General features: G+C 43.7%; 1 protein-coding gene across 2 annotated transcripts in view; it reads right to left on the bottom strand.

Annotated features, from left to right (window-relative positions):
- bbs9 (Bardet-Biedl syndrome 9) overlaps window positions 1–17,635 on the bottom strand; it is a 155,454-nt gene that overhangs the window by 96,427 nt on the left and 41,392 nt on the right. Inside the window, exons 15-19 of one of the 2 annotated variants that reach the window (XM_066652116.1) lie at window positions 15,758–15,772; window positions 11,996–12,136; window positions 3,102–3,197; window positions 2,770–2,942; window positions 1,420–1,572 (exon numbers count right to left, since the gene is read on the bottom strand). In XM_066652116.1, coding sequence (XP_066508213.1) covers window positions 1,420–1,572; window positions 2,770–2,942; window positions 3,102–3,197; window positions 11,996–12,136; window positions 15,758–15,772 — 578 coding nt within the window. The remainder of the gene's footprint in view (window positions 1–1,419; window positions 1,573–2,769; window positions 2,943–3,101; window positions 3,198–11,995; window positions 12,137–15,757; window positions 15,773–17,635) is intronic. The other variant, XM_066652114.1, reaches the window with a different exon arrangement.

Raw genomic sequence — 17,635 nt, 5'->3', positions numbered from 1 at the left:
CTACTGCATTAAACAAGACTCGTTGGCCAAGTTTCAATGTGGGCAAATGCAGCAATTAAAGCAGACTATTCATTTTATTCCTATTGACTTGACAGAAAATGGTATATGGGGAAAAAAATCAATGAAGAACTACTGCAGAGCAGCTCAGCATCTTCAACCCGTTGGACAGACTATATGCAGACAAATTCTCAAGCCTCTTTAATGCCTCTTTAATGCCACTTTGGGGCATTCGGATGTAACTAAGTCCTCTTTATTTAGGGGACTTCCATAAGCCAATTAAAAAGCAAATCTAGGTAGTATTTTTTACTGTAAATTTACAACTTCTAAACCATTGTGATGCTCCACTGAGCTGTAACAGGGAGATGAGCTAATCCTGGCTCAGCACTGCAGAAACTGCACTATGGAAAATCTAGAGGAGGGTAGGAAATCACCACTCCCTCCACTTTAATATCAGGACGGTGTTGTAAACATTATTTACACTCATAAAGTGCACTTAGACAATCTGCAGAAAAAAAACACATGGGGAAAGCAATAACACAAAAACAACTAAATTAACATGAACTCTAACACACAAAAAGCTAAGAAATAAAAACGAGACCTGAGATTTACTTTGCTGTATCTATTTACTTTAAATTTATTATAGGGTCGTGTGCGCCTACGTCCTGCTGTTGTCGGCTAGAGGGGTATAAAAGCTTGCAGGATTGGGTTACAGAGTGGCAGAGCTGTGTGAACTCCAAAACTAATCATTCATCAATCCCTGAGCTCATTCATGCTCATGTGGAATGCATCTTTCAGAGAAACTTAGTGGATGTTACTGCAGTAAATAGGGATAAACACCCATTAACACCTTTCATTTGAGATGAAACGCTGGAAGAACAGGTGTCGACAAACGCAGGAAGGTGGAGTCAGGACTGGCTCAGCATGCAGCTCTTATCAGAGAATGACTCTCACTAAGCATTTATTACCTAATGCAAATATAAAGCAAGTATTACCTAATGATGTCATTAGAAAGATGAAGAGATAAACAACACACAGACAAACACGCATTACACACACTCTCGGCTACACAGTTCAGTCATGGTCTTCTTAATGTTGGGGGAAGGTGGTTAAGAAGGGGTAGTCTCTATTATAAACAGCTCTTCCAGAAGACCATCACATTGCAATTACAGAAACTCTGTCACACACATACACACACACACACAAAGGGCTAACGCATGATAAAATGTGTACAAACACATTCAGTGTACAAACAATGCCATTAAAAACAGACAAATGGCATCAGTAGCTGTACACTGTTTTGTAATATCTCTCTCTCTCTCTCTCTCTCTCTGTGTGTGTGTGGAATCACGGTGGAATCTCCTGCATCCATTCAGGTCATAAGACCTCTGTGATTGTGTGTGTGGATGTGTGTGCTCTGACCTGGCGGTAAGTGCCCTCCATCAGCGTGTCCAGGTTCTGGAGTGGGGCAGGAGTCTTGTCTTTAAAGCGGGTCAGTAGCCGCCTCTGGATGGCCCTGAACTGGACGGCTCGCTCTGACAGCAGGTCCTGATATTTCTGCGCATTCACTCGCAGCTGCAAACAATTCCAGACTGTTCACTCAACTTTAGGAAAGAACTAATATGTGTTTATAGATTATTCTGATAAAACCTAGCATGGAAGCAACTACATTAAAAATGTTGTAACGGTATCAGGACTCTACAGAGTCAATGCTTTAAATTTGTAAATCACATTTTGAAAGCTGGTATGATTTAAATACATTTAAATATTTAAGTATAATGATTATATGTGTAGTGTCGCAGTCACACAGCTCCAGGGGCCTGGAGGTTGTGGGTTCGATTCCCGCTCCGGGTGACTGTCTGTGAGGACTGTGGTGTGTTCTCTCTGTGTCTGTGAGGGTTTCCTCCAGGTGACTGTCTGTGAGGACTGTGGTGTGTTCTCCCTGTGTCTGCGTGGGTTTCCGCCAGGTGACTGTCTGTGAGGAGTGTGGTGTGTTCTCTCTGTGTCTGCGTGGGTTTCCTCCGGGTGACTGTCTGTGAGGAGTGTGGTGTGTTCTCCCTGTGTCTGCGTGGGTTTCCGCCGGGTGACTGTCTGTGAGGAGTGTGGTGTGTTCTCTCTGTGTCTGCGTGGGTTTCCTCCGGGTGACTGTCTGTGAGGAGTGTGGTGTGTTCTCTCTGTGTCTGCGTGGGTTTCCTTCAGGTGACTGTCTGTGAGGAGTGTGGTGTGTTCTCCCTGTGTCTGCGTGGGTTTCCTCCGGGTGACTGTCTGTGAGGAGTGTGGTGTGTTCTCCCTGTGTCTGCGTGGGTTTCCTCCGGGTGACTGTCTGTGAGGAGTGTGATGTGTTCTCCCTGTGTCTGCGTGGGTTTCCTCCAGGTGCTCCGGTTTCCTCCCACAGTCCAAAAACACACGTTGGTAGGTGGATTGGCGACTCAAATGTGTCCGTAGGTGTGAGTGTGTGAGTGAATTTGTGTGTGTATGTTGCCCTATGAAGGATTGTACATATATAGTGCTTGGCTTAATACATTGCCGCGGTCACTGCTATATACTGTTTTATTTTTAATATGCATACTTGCAAACAATTGCATGCAAATATTACATGTGGTTTTAAGAAATATTTAAGTATATAATTATTATAAAGATTATTCAAAGCCTGTAAAATGCTGTTGAGGCTAGACTTCTTGAAGCTATCAATGAATCTTTGCTAAAATATCAGCGTTCCCATGTGTTTGACCTCTAGCGTTTCTGTAGGTGAGAGTGAGGAAAACTGCTCACCTCGAAGTGGTGGTCCACAATCTCAAAGTACTCTGCCAGGGGGATAGGACCGGAGAAACTGTTGCGGAAATCTTTGACGCCGAGTCTGGCAAAGTGCCGGTCAAAACGCTGCACCAGTTCCTTGGCAACCAGCCAGATATCCTCAAAGCTCTCACTCTGGATCCTGTAACGCTCTGCAGGAGGCCGGACAAACACACACACACACAAAGCAGTGCTATCATCCTCTCTACAACACCTGTAATTAGCTCCTGACAATGTAGAGCAGATCACAGAACACACTCTCCTGATGGATGTACGTGTGTACGTGTGTGTGTGTGTGTATAATCACTCACGGGACGTTTTGGAGGCCAGGACAGTGACTCTGGAGCCAGCTATAAACTGGAAGGCCAGGGCATTACCCTCCTTATCCTCAGCCTTAGTCACAAACTCTTTTACAGGAAAGAAAAAAAAATTAATTAAAGAGAGAACAGAGGGGATACAAAATATTTTAATTTAACAAATATATTATCTTTATGTTTCTGTACCCGTTTGGAAGCTGTTTTGATCGCTCGGGTTTTCCTGTTTACTCGTTTCCATTGTTATTTCTATATTTATATCTGTTTTTATAACCTACTAACCATCCATAGATCTATCTTTTAGATTGTCTCCGCAGGAATATTCATTACAGAGGCACTAAAACTGCCACCGGACCCTGGAGTAACGTTCTTGGTGTAAGTTACTAAAATTCACTAAAAGCGGTAAGTACCTGCAATTCCATGGCTACTACTGGCTGTTTTGCCTGCTCAGAGTGTGGCATGTTTAGTTTAACGCCCTTTTCCACCTCTAGCGATAAATATAGTGGTTGTATTTGTAGTAAGTGTCAGCTAGTTAGCTCTCTGGTGGATAAAGTGGACCAGCTAGAAGTGCGCATCCGGAGCTTATTATTGTTGAGGGATAAACAGCGAGATTCAGTGTTAGCAACTCCGGGTGCCTTAGGGAGAGTTAGCACCCCCACGACTCCGGCGTTAGAGCCCTCACAGCGGGGTGAATGGGTGACGTCTCGGCGTCATAGCCGGAAAGCTAAGGCTGATGCTAACGCTGAGGCCAAAGCTAGCCCACCGGGACACCACGCTCCTCCGATTCGCGTGTCAAACAGGTTTGCCCTGCTCAGCGAAGCACCCGCTGAGGAGCCTGTTAAGAGTGCTCTGGTTATAGGAGACTCTATTGTTCGGCACGTGAAACTAGCTACTCCTTTAGGGGCGCCGGCAGTAACAGTTAGCTGTTTATCGGGAGCCAGAGCGCCGGTTATTAGTGGCAACCTTAGACTGTTAGCTAATAGGAGATATTCGAGGGTAGTCATTCATGTAGGGGCCAATGATATTCGTCTGCAGCAGTCTGAGGTAACTAAGGGTAATATTACAGAGGTGATTAAACTGGCCCAGACGATGCCCGATGCCGTAATCTGCTCTGGTCCCATACCAATGCGGCGTGGCGACGAAGCTTACAGCAGACTTTGGGCGTTAAACTGCTGGATGTCCAAGTGGTGTTCCGAAAATCAAGTGGGCTTTATAGACAATTGGTTACGTTTTGAGGGCAAGCCTGGTCTTATAGGTAGGGATGGTATCCACCCCACGCGGGAGGGTGCTGCCTTACTTTCTTGCAGTATAGCACATAGTCTTTTAGTTAGTCAGCAGAGTAGTGTAGATAGCTGCTGACAATCCAGAGCCGGGACCAGGCCGCAGACAGACAGGCTAAACCGACCGTCTGCGAACTGTCTTGAGACGTCACCCAGGTTCAACTGTATTGAGACTGTGTCTTTCCCCCGAACTAAATGTAAAAGTAGAAAAACAAAATCAGCCTGTTTCAGCAACCTAATCAATATTAAATCATACACAACACCTAGCAGCAACACCTCAGAACTAAAATTTGGGTTACTCAACATAAGATCACTAAACTCAAAAGCACTCATCGTAAATGATATTATAAGTGATCATAAATTCAATGTTTTCTGTCTCACGGAAACGTGGGTTAAACCAAATGAATATTTAGCACTAAATGAAGCCACCCCCCTAGGCTATAATTATGCACATAGCCCAAGAATATCAGGCAAAGGAGGTGGAGTATGTGTAATTTACCAAAATACCCTAGAAATTAGTCTTAAACAATGTGACACCTTCTCTTCTTTTGAGGTTCTCTCCACTATTATTACAAATCCGGTCACAAAAAAGGACGCATTTTTATTATGCAACATTTACAGACCACCAGGGCCTTACTTAGAATTTCTGAAAGAATTCAGCGATTTTGCTACAAACCTAGCGGTGTGCAATCATAAAGTTATAATTGTAGGAGATTTCAATATCCATTTTGAGAAGGAAAGTGACCCACTAAAAAAGGCATTTACCTCAATCTTAGACTCTATTGGTATTACTCAAAATGTAACAGGGCCTACACACTACTGCAGCCACACTTTAGACTTAGTTCTGACACTAGGTCTTAACATTGACAAAATTAATATCTTACCGCAATCCTCAGCAATCTCCGATCATTACTTAATTTCATATGAGCTACGTTTTATCCATAATATATGTAAGAACCCTCGCTATTCTACAAGGCGTATAATAAAACCATCTACCGCCCTACAATTTATAGAAAACCTACCAGAACTATCGACCCCAGTTCCAACTCCATCAGACCAAATGGACCTAGATGTACTAACTGATTACCTAGAAAATACCTGTCGATCTACTTTAGAAAAGGTAGCACCACTTAAACATAAAAGTATAAGACAGAAAAAGCTCGCACCATGGTATAACGATAAGACCCGTACTTTAAAACAAACATTACGAAAACTAGAGCGGAAATGGCGATCAACCAAGCTTGAAGTGTTCCATTCTGCCTGGAAGGACAGCCTTATAGAGTATAGAAATGCCCTCACTAAAGCTCGCTCAGCATATCTGGCCTCGCTGATCTCCCATAATAAAAATAATCCGAGAGCACTGTTTAGTGTGTTTTCTAGAATTACAAAAAATCAAGCAGGTTCTGAACAACTAATTCCAGCAACTCTCACCAGTAAAGATTTTATGGACTTTTTTAATAATAAAATTGAGAATATTAGACAACAAACTCTAGCCACAGGATCAAATCCATCCTGGCTGCCACCTGATGTGAATGAAATAAAACATAATATAACTGTAAAAGAAAGACTTGAAACCTTTTGCCCACTCCCACAATTAGAACTAGAGAAGATTATCACCTCCGCAAACTGTACAACTTGCACACTTGATGCAATTCCCACAAAGTTGCTCAAAGAAGTACTACCAGCTATTATTGATCCTCTTTTAACTATAGTAAACTCATCGCTTAGTCTGGGCCATGTACCCAAAGCTTTTAAACTAGCAGTTATTAAACCTATGATCAAGAAACCAAATCTTGATGCTAGTACACTGTCTAATTACAGGCCTATTTCTAATTTGCCATTTCTGTCTAAGATCTTAGAAAAAGCTGTGGCCCAACAACTTAGTTCATATCTACATAAGAATCATATATATGAAAAATTCCAATCTGGATTCAGGCAACATCATAGTACAGAGACAGCTCTAGTCAAGATAACAAATGATCTTCTTCTTGCCTCTGATCAAGGCCACGTATCCCTGTTGGTGCTTCTTGACCTAAGCGCAGCCTTCGATACAATAGACCACAATATTCTCATAGAAAGGTTAGAAAACATGGTTGGAATCACAGGGACAGCCCTATTATGGTTTAAATCTTACTTAACGGAACGTTATCAATTCGTAAAAGTAAACAATCTAAATTCAAATTATTCTAAAGTAAGATTTGGAATTCCACAAGGCTCTATTTTAGGACCATTATTATTTACATTATACATGTTACCGCTAGGCACAGTTATAAGAAACCATGACATTAACTTTCACTGTTACGCAGACGACACACAATTGTATATTTCAGCCAAGCCCGATGACAAACACAGATTAAAGAAAATAGAGGACTGTGTAAAAGACGTGAAAGGCTGGATGTTGCGTAATTTCCTCCTCCTAAACAGCAACAAAACAGAGGTCCTGCTTTTGGGTCCAAAAGTGACAAGAAATAAATTATCAGACTTAATTTTAAATCTAGCTAACTTTCCAGTTAAACCTGGTTCAGCAGCAAAAAATCTTGGTGTCATAATTGACCCGGATTTATCATTTGATCAACACATAGGTAGTATCACTAGGACAGCTTTTTTACATCTTCGCAATATTGCTAAGATTAGAAATGCCTTATCCCTCCAGGACGCAGAAACATTAGTACATGCCTTTATTACTTCAAGGCTTGACTACTGTAACGCACTACTGTCAGGATGCACCAGCAGCAATTTAAGAAAACTTCAACTAGTTCAAAATGCTGCAGCTAGGGTCCTCACTAAAACTAGAAAATTTGAACATATCAGCCCAGTTTTATCATCACTTCATTGGCTGCCTGTTAAATTCCGCATTGACTACAAAATTTTGTTATTAACATATAAAGCTCTACATGGGCTTGCTCCTGAATATCTTCAAGATACAATTTCCTATTATGAGCCCCCACGTTCACTCAGATCACAGAATACTGGATTTTTAAATGTTCCCAGAATTCAGAAGGCCTCAGCTGGGGGAAGAGCCTTTTCTTATAAAGCCCCCCAACTCTGGAATGATCTTCCAGAAAATGTTCGGGACTCAGACACAGTCGCAATCTTCAAATGTAGGCTAAAAACTCATTTGTTTAGTTTATCATTTGGTAGCTAATGCTCCCCCATAGATAAAGGCGGCAGATCCGGGGGGTCCATGGACACAGGGAATTATAGTAAACTGAGATGCTGGTGCTGTCGTCCCGCCGTTTCTCGCGATCACTCAGGTTTGTTGACGGTGGAGCGGAGGGATGCCAGTGTTTCAGGATGCTCCCGTGTCTGTGTGTCCTCCTGGTTCTCTCCTTTTAGTTAATGCTGTCATAGTCAGATCTGCCGGAGTCATTAGCCACACTCTGGAAATTTTCATATTTTCTACTTTACAAACACAAAACAGTTCAAAACTAATTCCATCCCTTTACATCTTTCCGAGTAAACGACTGCCCACCTGTCTGTCTGGACACTGATGGATGACTGTCGAGATCCTCCTCCACGCTTCAGACCAGCTGCCCACGCTCCAGCAACCACCAAGTGCCTTGAAGCTGTCCCTACACTGAAGTTCTCATGGACTACTAACTATCATCACCAGTAGATTGACCAGAGGAGGATGGGTCACCCCTTGTGAGCCTTGGTTCCTCCCAAGGTTTCTTCCTCAGCTGGGGGAGTTTTTCCTTGCCACTGTCGCCCCTGGCTTGCTCACTTGAGGGTTTTACATTTGTCTTTACATTTCATGTCAAATCTTGTCTTACTGGAATTCTGTGAAGCTGCTTTGTGACAACATCAGTTGTGAAAAGCGCTATATAAATAAATTTGATTTGATTTGATTTGATTTACTTATTACTCATTACTGAATGACAGACGACATAAAAAATATACTACTAAGGATAGTAAGTCATTCCTTAGTGGACATTTCACCAAGTTCACAGCAAAACATAAGCTAGACACATATATTATGCTCAATTGCATTAGACTCTGGAGCAGTGGAACTAGGGCTGGACGATATGGCCAACATTTATATCACAATATATTTTTTAATTTTGGTTGATGCGATATAATTCCGATATCGATATGAATGAAAACAAGAACTGAACTGATGCCAGCAGCTCCCTGTAATGACCGTCAGTCAGTGATAGATGCTGTAAACAGTGTATATTGAAATATTGATAATGTGTATAAAAATCGTATCATTTTATATTGCGATATATATTGATATTGAATTATTGTCCAGCCCTAAGTGGAACTATGTTCTCTGGAGCGCTGGACCTTGTCTAATACTTCCTGGTTGAACTGCTGAGTGACCCAAAACTGAACAAAAATGTCTGAATGTCATCAGATCTTCAGAGAAAACTTTCAACAAATACTCTACAGCTTCCCAGAAATCTGAAGGCAAACACGGAGACAAAATACCTATTAATACCCTTCATTGCAGAAAGAAATGTCGGACGAGCATGTGCCCATAACCACTGGCCGTATAATTTAAGGGTTCAAGCAGAAAGAATGCGACAACTGATTACTCAGCTTAGAGGGGACAGTATAAATATAACATTCCTCTTTCTCTTTCTCAGACACACAGACACAAAGTTAGAGAGCGGCAGGTAGACGGGCGTCTGTAGCGCTGGGTTCTCAGGACGTCCCGCTGTGTGGCAGGAGGATGTCAGACAGAGATAGAGACCCTTATCTCGCCACAGGACGCCAGCCAAGGTGAACCGAGCACAATGGTGGTGCTTCTTATCTTCCTGCCCCCTCCGATGCTCGGCCGCTGCTTTTATCTCAAAAAAAAAAAAAAAAAAGTCCACATGGCCTGAAGTCTGCCGGCCCACCACCCTCTACAAAACCCCCTTCAATACCCCCTCACCACAAAAACCGATAACCTGTCATAGGCAGCTGATAACGAGGGGAAGACGACAGCAATGGCCTCCTGTCAACAAGGACGCATGAAAGATGGGTTTACAGAGTGCTGAGGTAGAGTTTAGCACTGGGAAAATTTGCAGAATATTCATGTTTGTTTGAACTTTTATTTTACACTGAATTTACATATTTGTGGATAAAAGAAAAGCTTTAAGTGCCTAGTCATTTCAGTCTTGTTCAGTTTAATAGATAAGACTTATGTCATTTTGTCACAATAAACAAAAGCAGTTCTATCTGTGATGACATCACAATGTAACATCATTTAAGGCATAATTGATCACATGACTTTCATTACTTAGCCTACCGTCTTGTTTCTACACTCACTGAATGGACACTATGCCAATTCTATAATTACACACTGTAGTAAATGTTACTTTGTTAGTCCCTTCTATGTTCAGGACTCTGTGCTGCACTGAAACTGATTGTCAGTGAGCATTGTGCTGATAGGAGTGGATCAGACACAGCAGTGCTGCTAGAGTTTTTAAAGCCCACAGTGTCACTGCTGTGACACAATCAGATGAGTTGCTGTCTCCGACTTTACATCTACAAGGTGAACCAACAAGCTTGGTGTGTCTAATAGAGTGAACAGTGATTAAAAATCTCCAGGGTTTATAAATACATACTCAAAGTAGGTGTTTACTTTTAAAACACTAATATTAATATAAAGGGATTGATACAATACATTTTAATTTTATACACGTGACAGTGGTCATCATTTTCAAAGGAACCCAACTAGCTCACAAAATACTCACCATTTTAAAAACAACAGTCCTTATTCCTATTTACTGTAGAGTTTGTTTTCATTTATTTGGCATTTTTAACTTCAAAAACACCCTTACTATCCTAATTGTTTTAAAAAATGTGCTCAAGCTTTTACACAGTAATTCATAGACAGTCTAGTCTACAACAGCCACTGTCAATAAAAAACTCTGTGGGCATCTATTCAGCATTTCTAAACATTGTATATACAGTCAATAAACAATGCTCTTTAGCTTGTATATTGGGCGAGTGAGCACCGCTCCAGGCGGTGGCATTACGCCCTCTGTGTGTCAGTGTGGAGTTTCCGTGGAGGATGTGGCCCAGAAGGTTGTTTAGATTTCATGGCCACTTGGCTGTGACCGTGTGGATGTCAAAACTGAAGCCGTTTCCTCCCACAGAGCCGCTGCTCCAGCTCTGACGACAGACGCTACTTGCCTGCCACTGCAACACTAAACACACGCCTCAGTCCTCCACTCTCCACACACATATCCAGCTTAAAGGAGTAGCAGGAACAATGTACCCTCATTCGAAATGTAGTCACCAAAAAAAGGTTTCACACCAAAATAAATGACAGACCTCAATGAACAATGCTCTATGCAATACATGAAATAAACATTTTAAAAAGGGAGTTCTAAATAGTTTTAACAGTTTTAACAGAGAAATTAACATTTTATATTAACAAGTCCACTGCTTCACAGCCCAGTGTTGGGATGGTTCATATTCCTCTAGCTAACTCTTGGCATTGGGCGTATTGATCTTAGACTCATGTGCAGCATGTTTCTTTGGTGATTATACAGATTGTGTGGACAAGTGAATAAATGTGTCCACAACAATTGCGCCTCAAAGCATCAGCGAGTAGGTGGAAGGTTTTCTGGGTGTATGAGTAGCCCCTGCGACAAACCTGATGTAATTGTTAGAGAAGCGGGCTTAAGAGCTGTGGTGTGTTCTCCCTGTGTCCTGTCTGTGAGGAGTGTGGTGTGTTCTCCCTGTGTCCGCGTGGGTTTCCTCTGGGTGACTGTCTGTGAGGAGTGTGGTGTGTTCTCCCTGTGTCTGCGTGGGTTTCCTCCGGGTGACTGTCTGTGAGGAGTGTGGTGTGTTCTCCCTGTGTCCTCGTGGGTTTCCTCCGGGTGACTGTCTGTGAGGAGTGTGGTGTGTTCTCCCTGTGTCTGCGTGGGTTTCCTCCGGGTGACTGTCTGTGAGGAGTGTGGTGTGTTCTCCCTGTGTCTGCGTGGGTTTCCTCCGGGTGACTGTCTGTGAGGAGTGTGGTGTGTTCTCCCTGTGTCTGCGTGGGTTTCCTCCGGGTGACTGTCTGTGAGGAGTGTGGTGTGTTCTCCCTGTGTCTGCGTGGGTTTCCTCCGGGTGACTGTCTGTGAGGAGTGTGGTGTGTTCTCCCTGTGTCTGCGTGGGTTTCCTCCGGGTGACTGTCTGTGAGGAGTGTGGTGTGTTCTCCCTGTGTCCGTGTGGGTTTCCTCCGGGTGACTGTCTGTGAGGAGTGTGGTGTGTTCTCCCTGTGTCTGCGTGAGTTTCCTCCGGGTGACTGTCTGTGAGGAGTGTGGTGTGTTCTCCCTGTGTCTGCGTGGGTTTCCTCCGGGTGAGGAAAGAGCTGAAACTTGGCCGTTCAATCACTTCGACTAATAGGACAAATTGGGGGCAGAGGAGTTAAGGAGCAATGTTTCTCCTCCATCAACATCCATGGCAGATTTGCCCTTGAGCAAGGCACAGAACGCAACAGCTCCTCATCACTCTGGGGATGTCTGTGTTCACTGCTGCTAGTGCACGAATGTTTGTACGTGTGTGTTTACTTTCACTTTTACTTTCATGTGTGTTGGGTAATGACAGTAAAGTTCACGTTCACCTTATGTGAGTTACTAAGGTAGTGAGGTGAGTGAGGTTGTGATTGTTGGGAAGCAGTGCTGGTACCTGGGAAGATCTCATTGAGGTTGACCGGAGGTTTGTTGGTGTCCACAGTGATCTTGTACTTGCCGTTTTTGGAGGCTGAGGTAGGGCAGCACACCAGATGCAGAGGCAGCACAAACTTGCACTGAGCCACTCGCGGAACTCCTGGCAAAGAGAACAAAAAAAAGCTGATGAAGTGAAGTGTTAAAATGTTTATTTTATTCTGCCTTCACTGAAAATGTAAATGTTTGCTTTTTTAGTTCGGCTCTGGAGTCACAAAAGCTGACTCAAAGCACACAGAGTTTTCTGAAATGAACTCAAATAAACTTTCTGCCCGTGTATCATTAAGGGTTGGCTAAAAAAAAAAAAAAAAAAATTGACATCACTAATTTGTGCCTAATTATTATTATTTATTTTTAAATAATCCCCAAATAATCTACTCAATTATTAGTCACCTCCAATTCCACCCTTTTACTGACTCGTCCATAATCACACAGGGCATAAAAGGAGGGTGGAAGTGAACATGTGCTTCCTCTGAGACCCAAGGCTAGCCCCCCACTTGATGCAACAACACTGAACAGTCCAGTGCACTGGAGGAGAACGCAAACTGCCCAGATCTGTCACATCAACCGACACAGCTGCTACCATTGTGGGCAGTGATGAGGGAAAGAGAAGACCATCATACAAACACAAACAGTGAGCCAAATATGTTCTCTCAGACTCTCTCAGATTCAAAATCATTTAAATGAACTGTGCTCTCAGTGTTGTATTGCATTAGCCTTGAAATTCCAGTGTAAATTTGAAGAATTTAAACATATCTAATCTGACTGACTACATTATTATCACATTTGGGACGAGGAAAAAATAGAACAAAGTTGATTTTTTTTTCTGAACTCCTGTGATGCATGAAGCACAAAACATCTCCACACACTGACGCAAGTGGAAGGAAGAAATGAGAGCTCAGAAGATGAAAGCATCACCTTCAACCCTCAAACATCCCTCAAATGTAAAGCTTTCCATCCGCTCCGACAGAGCTGTACTTCCTCTCCTCTCTCGCAGACCTACCCGGACTCATCAAATAGCACGTTATAGAAAAAGACAACAAACATCCCACATCTCCGCCCTTCAATAACGGCTCAGCCTCTGACCAATTAGAGGTTGCTGAGAGACCTCCAGCCCAGATTACCAGTTGAACGTGGCAACCGCTTTGGGCTGATTCTCGGCTCAGTGAGAAAGCTTTGAGAAAGCTCTGGCTGGAGTAAACCCAGGCCTGGTCCTGAGCTGTGCAGGGAGTAGACGGATAGCTGCTACTCCAGCTAGAGCTACTCTAATCCTTTCCTGTTATGTCTGGCCAGGTAACCGGAGCTGCTGGCCGCCGGGCTCAACTCATGTCACTTTCGCTAAGATAACAACGCAGGAACGAAACCCCCTGAGGGTGTGAGGGGCCGCCCAATCCGTCTGAACTGACCTGAGAGCAGCCGGAATGGTGGGATGCTAGCTGAAAGCCACATGGTGGGCTTTCTTCCCTCACTGATCTGCCGGCTGTTCTGGCGAAACCCCAGGCTTTGGAGAACTGGAGAAAGTGACTCATACTTTACCTCACCTTCTGGTCTGTCTTCCCATGGGGAACTTATCTGGAGCAATGCCTTATCACTTATCACTGCCTGGACTGATCTCAGGTCAGAACCTATAGGCTGGGATGGCCTCTTCCTATAAACCTCTGAAAGAATCGGCACACTTCAAAGATTTCTGTACACAAACTACAATTACAGCAGCTCAATAAAATGAACATGTTTAATTGTGTGCTGTAAAAGCTAGAATGAAAAAAAAGATCCACATGTACAGCTAAAACAGAGCTGACAACTCACAGTGGACACGCCGAGGGAAAAATACTGTTTTCCCTTGAAAAGTCTGGAGCAGCTGCACTCAGAACATCCAGGAAGACAAACAGTTATGGTCGCTACAAAGAGATGGGGCAATTATTAAATCCGATTTGTGCAGTGGGTGGCCATCTACCTGCCACAGAATCATCCGTGTACTGCAGTCACTACAGCCCCCTACAGGAAAAAGCAGCTACTGGACGTTTATGTATACGGACCAAGACAGATGTGCATTTGGCCAAAGATCTGATGTTCCATCTTACTCCTAAAATAGTTTATTATCCAAGAGGTTAGGTCTGTGCCTGAATTCAAATCCTAATATGTGTGTAACCATGAGGAAATCAACACTACTGATTAATTTAATTTGGCCTTAAAACAGTAAGAAAAAAACAAACTCTTAACACAAATTTACCATCCAAGGTTTTGGCATGTGCCACCTGTCATTTTAACTTGATGATTGTCTCGGAACCCTTTTCCCTAATGTCTGACACTGTCAGGCATGAGAGTGTTTTACCCTGAGATATTAACTCATTTTGTCTGACGTGGGACGCATACAATGTAACAAAGTTATTTTAAACAACTATAATATCTGCCTGCCCAAAAGGCATGCTTTAGGAACAATCTGATTTCAGCTAGGTATAATAACTGCTCTGTGAGGAGTTGGTGTGTTCTCCCCATGTCCGCATAGGTTTCCTCCGGGGGCTCCGGTTTCCTCCCACAGTCCAAAAACATACGTTGATAGGTGGATTGGCGACTGAAAATTGTCCGTAGGTGTGAGTGTGTGAGTGAATGTGTGTGTCTGTGTCTGTGTTGCCCTGTGAAGGACTGGCGCCCCCTCCAGGGTGTATTCCCGCCTTGCGCCCAATGATTCCAGGTAGGCTCTGGACCCACCGCGACCCTGAACTGGATAAGGGTTACAGAGAATGAATGAATGAATGAATAATAACTGCTCAGTTAGATTCACATTTGGAAATACTAGTTTCAACAAAGAAAGTCAATATTAAACATTTAAAAAATAATAAAACCAAGATGGAGTCAGTTTGCACTGCTGCTGATAACATCATTCTTGGTTCACTTTTACTGGACAAAAACCTACAAAAGACGAATGCTTTATATTTGGATCGGGACTCGAAGAATAATGCCAGCTAAAAAATATTGGAAGTTTACAGTCTATGATTTATGCCATCTATAAAACCAGACGCAGAAATGCCCAGTCCATTACTTTAGCTGCATAGTTACATTAGCCACATTACATTAGCTTCAGTGTAATACATGCTTCTTAGCTGATGGACTACATTTTGTGTAAGAGGGAAATTAGATTTTTGGCCAAGCCATCACTTTAGGAAGTTTAGAGGAGATCTTCCTTCCTCTGTGTCCACATATCAACAGGAAGCCATGCACTGGCCTACACATCACTACCATGACCTCCCCCAAACTGCCAACTGTGGAGAAAACCCCAAGAGCACTGAGTACCACTCAGTGTATGTGCATTATTGTTGGCAGGTGAGTGCATGACACAAAACAGCATGGTTATCTAAAATAAACACGATAGAAATGTCTCACAATGACTGCATGACTTCCATCACTCATTAAAATCAAAGCTCTGAGGTTTGGAGTGTGTCTCAGTGGCTGGAGTTGCAGTGAGTGGGAGCGTATGACGCCGGCTGTAAACACATGTGCATAATGAAAGCATGGATGTATGTTTATGTCTCTGTATGGCCTGTGTTGTATATGTCTGTAAAGGTTTCTGTATACATGTGGAATGTGTGTATGTACAGTGGAGCTGTGTGCGAGAGAGCGAATGAAAGTTCAGAAGGATTTTTTTCCGTGTCTGTGTGTGAGGTGTATCGTATTTCGGACTAGCGTAAACACTACTCTAGTCCTTCCTGTCAGTGGCGGCACTCACCTGCAGGGTTCAGCTCTTTCATGGGCAGCAGAAGGAGAGAGAAAGGGGAAAAAAAATAAGTGTCACTTGTGAGAGAATACACTAGCTCAGATCAGCACGCGCTGACACATACACAAACACATGCAAAGACGTGGCGCTCGCTTGCTGGCGCACAGTTTGCAGGAACGTATGATGTAAAAAAAACAAATATAGCTTTGAAAAAATGTATAAAACAAATGGACGGAGGCAAGGATCAGTCAACAACATGATTCATTGTAGAGAGTAACATTTATGGAAAAATGGTGATGAAAGCTGTTTAAACCATTTGAAGCCTTTAAACATATTATTCATTTATGCCGTACATATTATGACACTGATTTATGCTGTACTGTAGCTATTAGAAAGAGGAATGCTGGGATAACCCCCACTCTCCCACTACCACTCACTGACAGATAACACTAGCACCTATAAACAGAGTTAACAATATTAACTGTTAGTGATCTTTAAGTCTTTTAATCACATTAAGCAGCAATTATAATGTTTTAGACACAGTTTCCAAAGACGTGGTGGCACTTCACACGTCTAGGGATTATGTGTTAGGTTTTACCCACCCAGGAGCATCGTGTAATTAGGGGAGACCTAACTAGCATGTGGGAAATGAGCAAAATTAATTAGAGGAGAGATCTATGAGAATTTGTAAAACCAGACACTTTATAGAGCGATCATTCACTGAAGAAGAAAGCTATCAACACTTGAAATGGTTTAAGTTAAAGTTAGAACTGAAGGTAAAAACAGTCAATGAATCTATTTATTCATTCATTCATTATCTGTAGCCCTTATCCAGTTCAGGGTCACGGTGGGTCCAGAGCCTACCTGGAATCATTGGGCGTAAGGCGGGAATACACCCTGGAGGGGGCGCCAGTCCTTCACAGGGCAACACACACACACACACACCTACGGACACTATTTGAGTCGCCAATCCACCTAACAGCGTGTTTTTTTGTACTGTGTGAGGAAACAGGAGCACCCGGATGAAACCCACGCGGACACAGGGAGAACACACCACACTCCTCACAGACAGTCACCCGGAGGAAACCCACGCAGACACAGGGAGAACACACCACACTCCTCACGGACAGTCACCCGGAGGAAACCCACGCGGACACAGGGAGAACACACCACACTCCTCACAGACAGTCACCCGGAGGAAACCCACGCAGACACAGGGAGAACACACCACACTCCTCACGGACAGTCACCCGGAGGAAACCCACGTAGACACAGGGAGAACACACCACACTCCTCACAGACAGTCACCCGGAGGAAACCCACGCAGACACTGAGAGAACACACGACACTCCTCACAGACAGTCACACGGATGAAACCCACGCAGACACAGGGAGAACACACCACACTCCTCACTGACAGTCACCCGGAGGAAACCCACGCAGACACTGAGAGAACACACGACACTCCTCACAGACAGTCACACGGATGAAACCCACGCAGACACAGGGAGAACACACCACACTCCTCACAGACAGTCACCCGGAGGAAACCCACCACACTCCTCACAGACAGTCACCCGGCGGAAACCCACACAGACACAGGGAGAACACACCACACTCCTCACAGACAGTCACCCGGAGGAAACCCACCACACTCCTCACAGACATTCGCCCGGAGAAAACCCACGCAGACACAGAGAGAACACACCACACTCCTCACAGACAGTCACCCGGAGGAAACCCACGCAGACACAGAGAGAACACACCACACTCCTCACAGACAGTCACCCAGAGGAAACCCACCACACTCCTCACAGACATTCGCCCGGAGAAAACCCACGCAGACACAGAGAGAACACACCACACTCCTCACAGACAGTCACCCGGAGG

The sequence above is a fragment of the Hoplias malabaricus genome, chromosome X1 (assembly GCF_029633855.1).
Source record: "Hoplias malabaricus isolate fHopMal1 chromosome X1, fHopMal1.hap1, whole genome shotgun sequence".
Lineage (NCBI taxonomy): Eukaryota > Metazoa > Chordata > Actinopteri > Characiformes > Erythrinidae > Hoplias > Hoplias malabaricus.
This window is presented reverse-complemented; position numbering and strand designations above follow the sequence as displayed.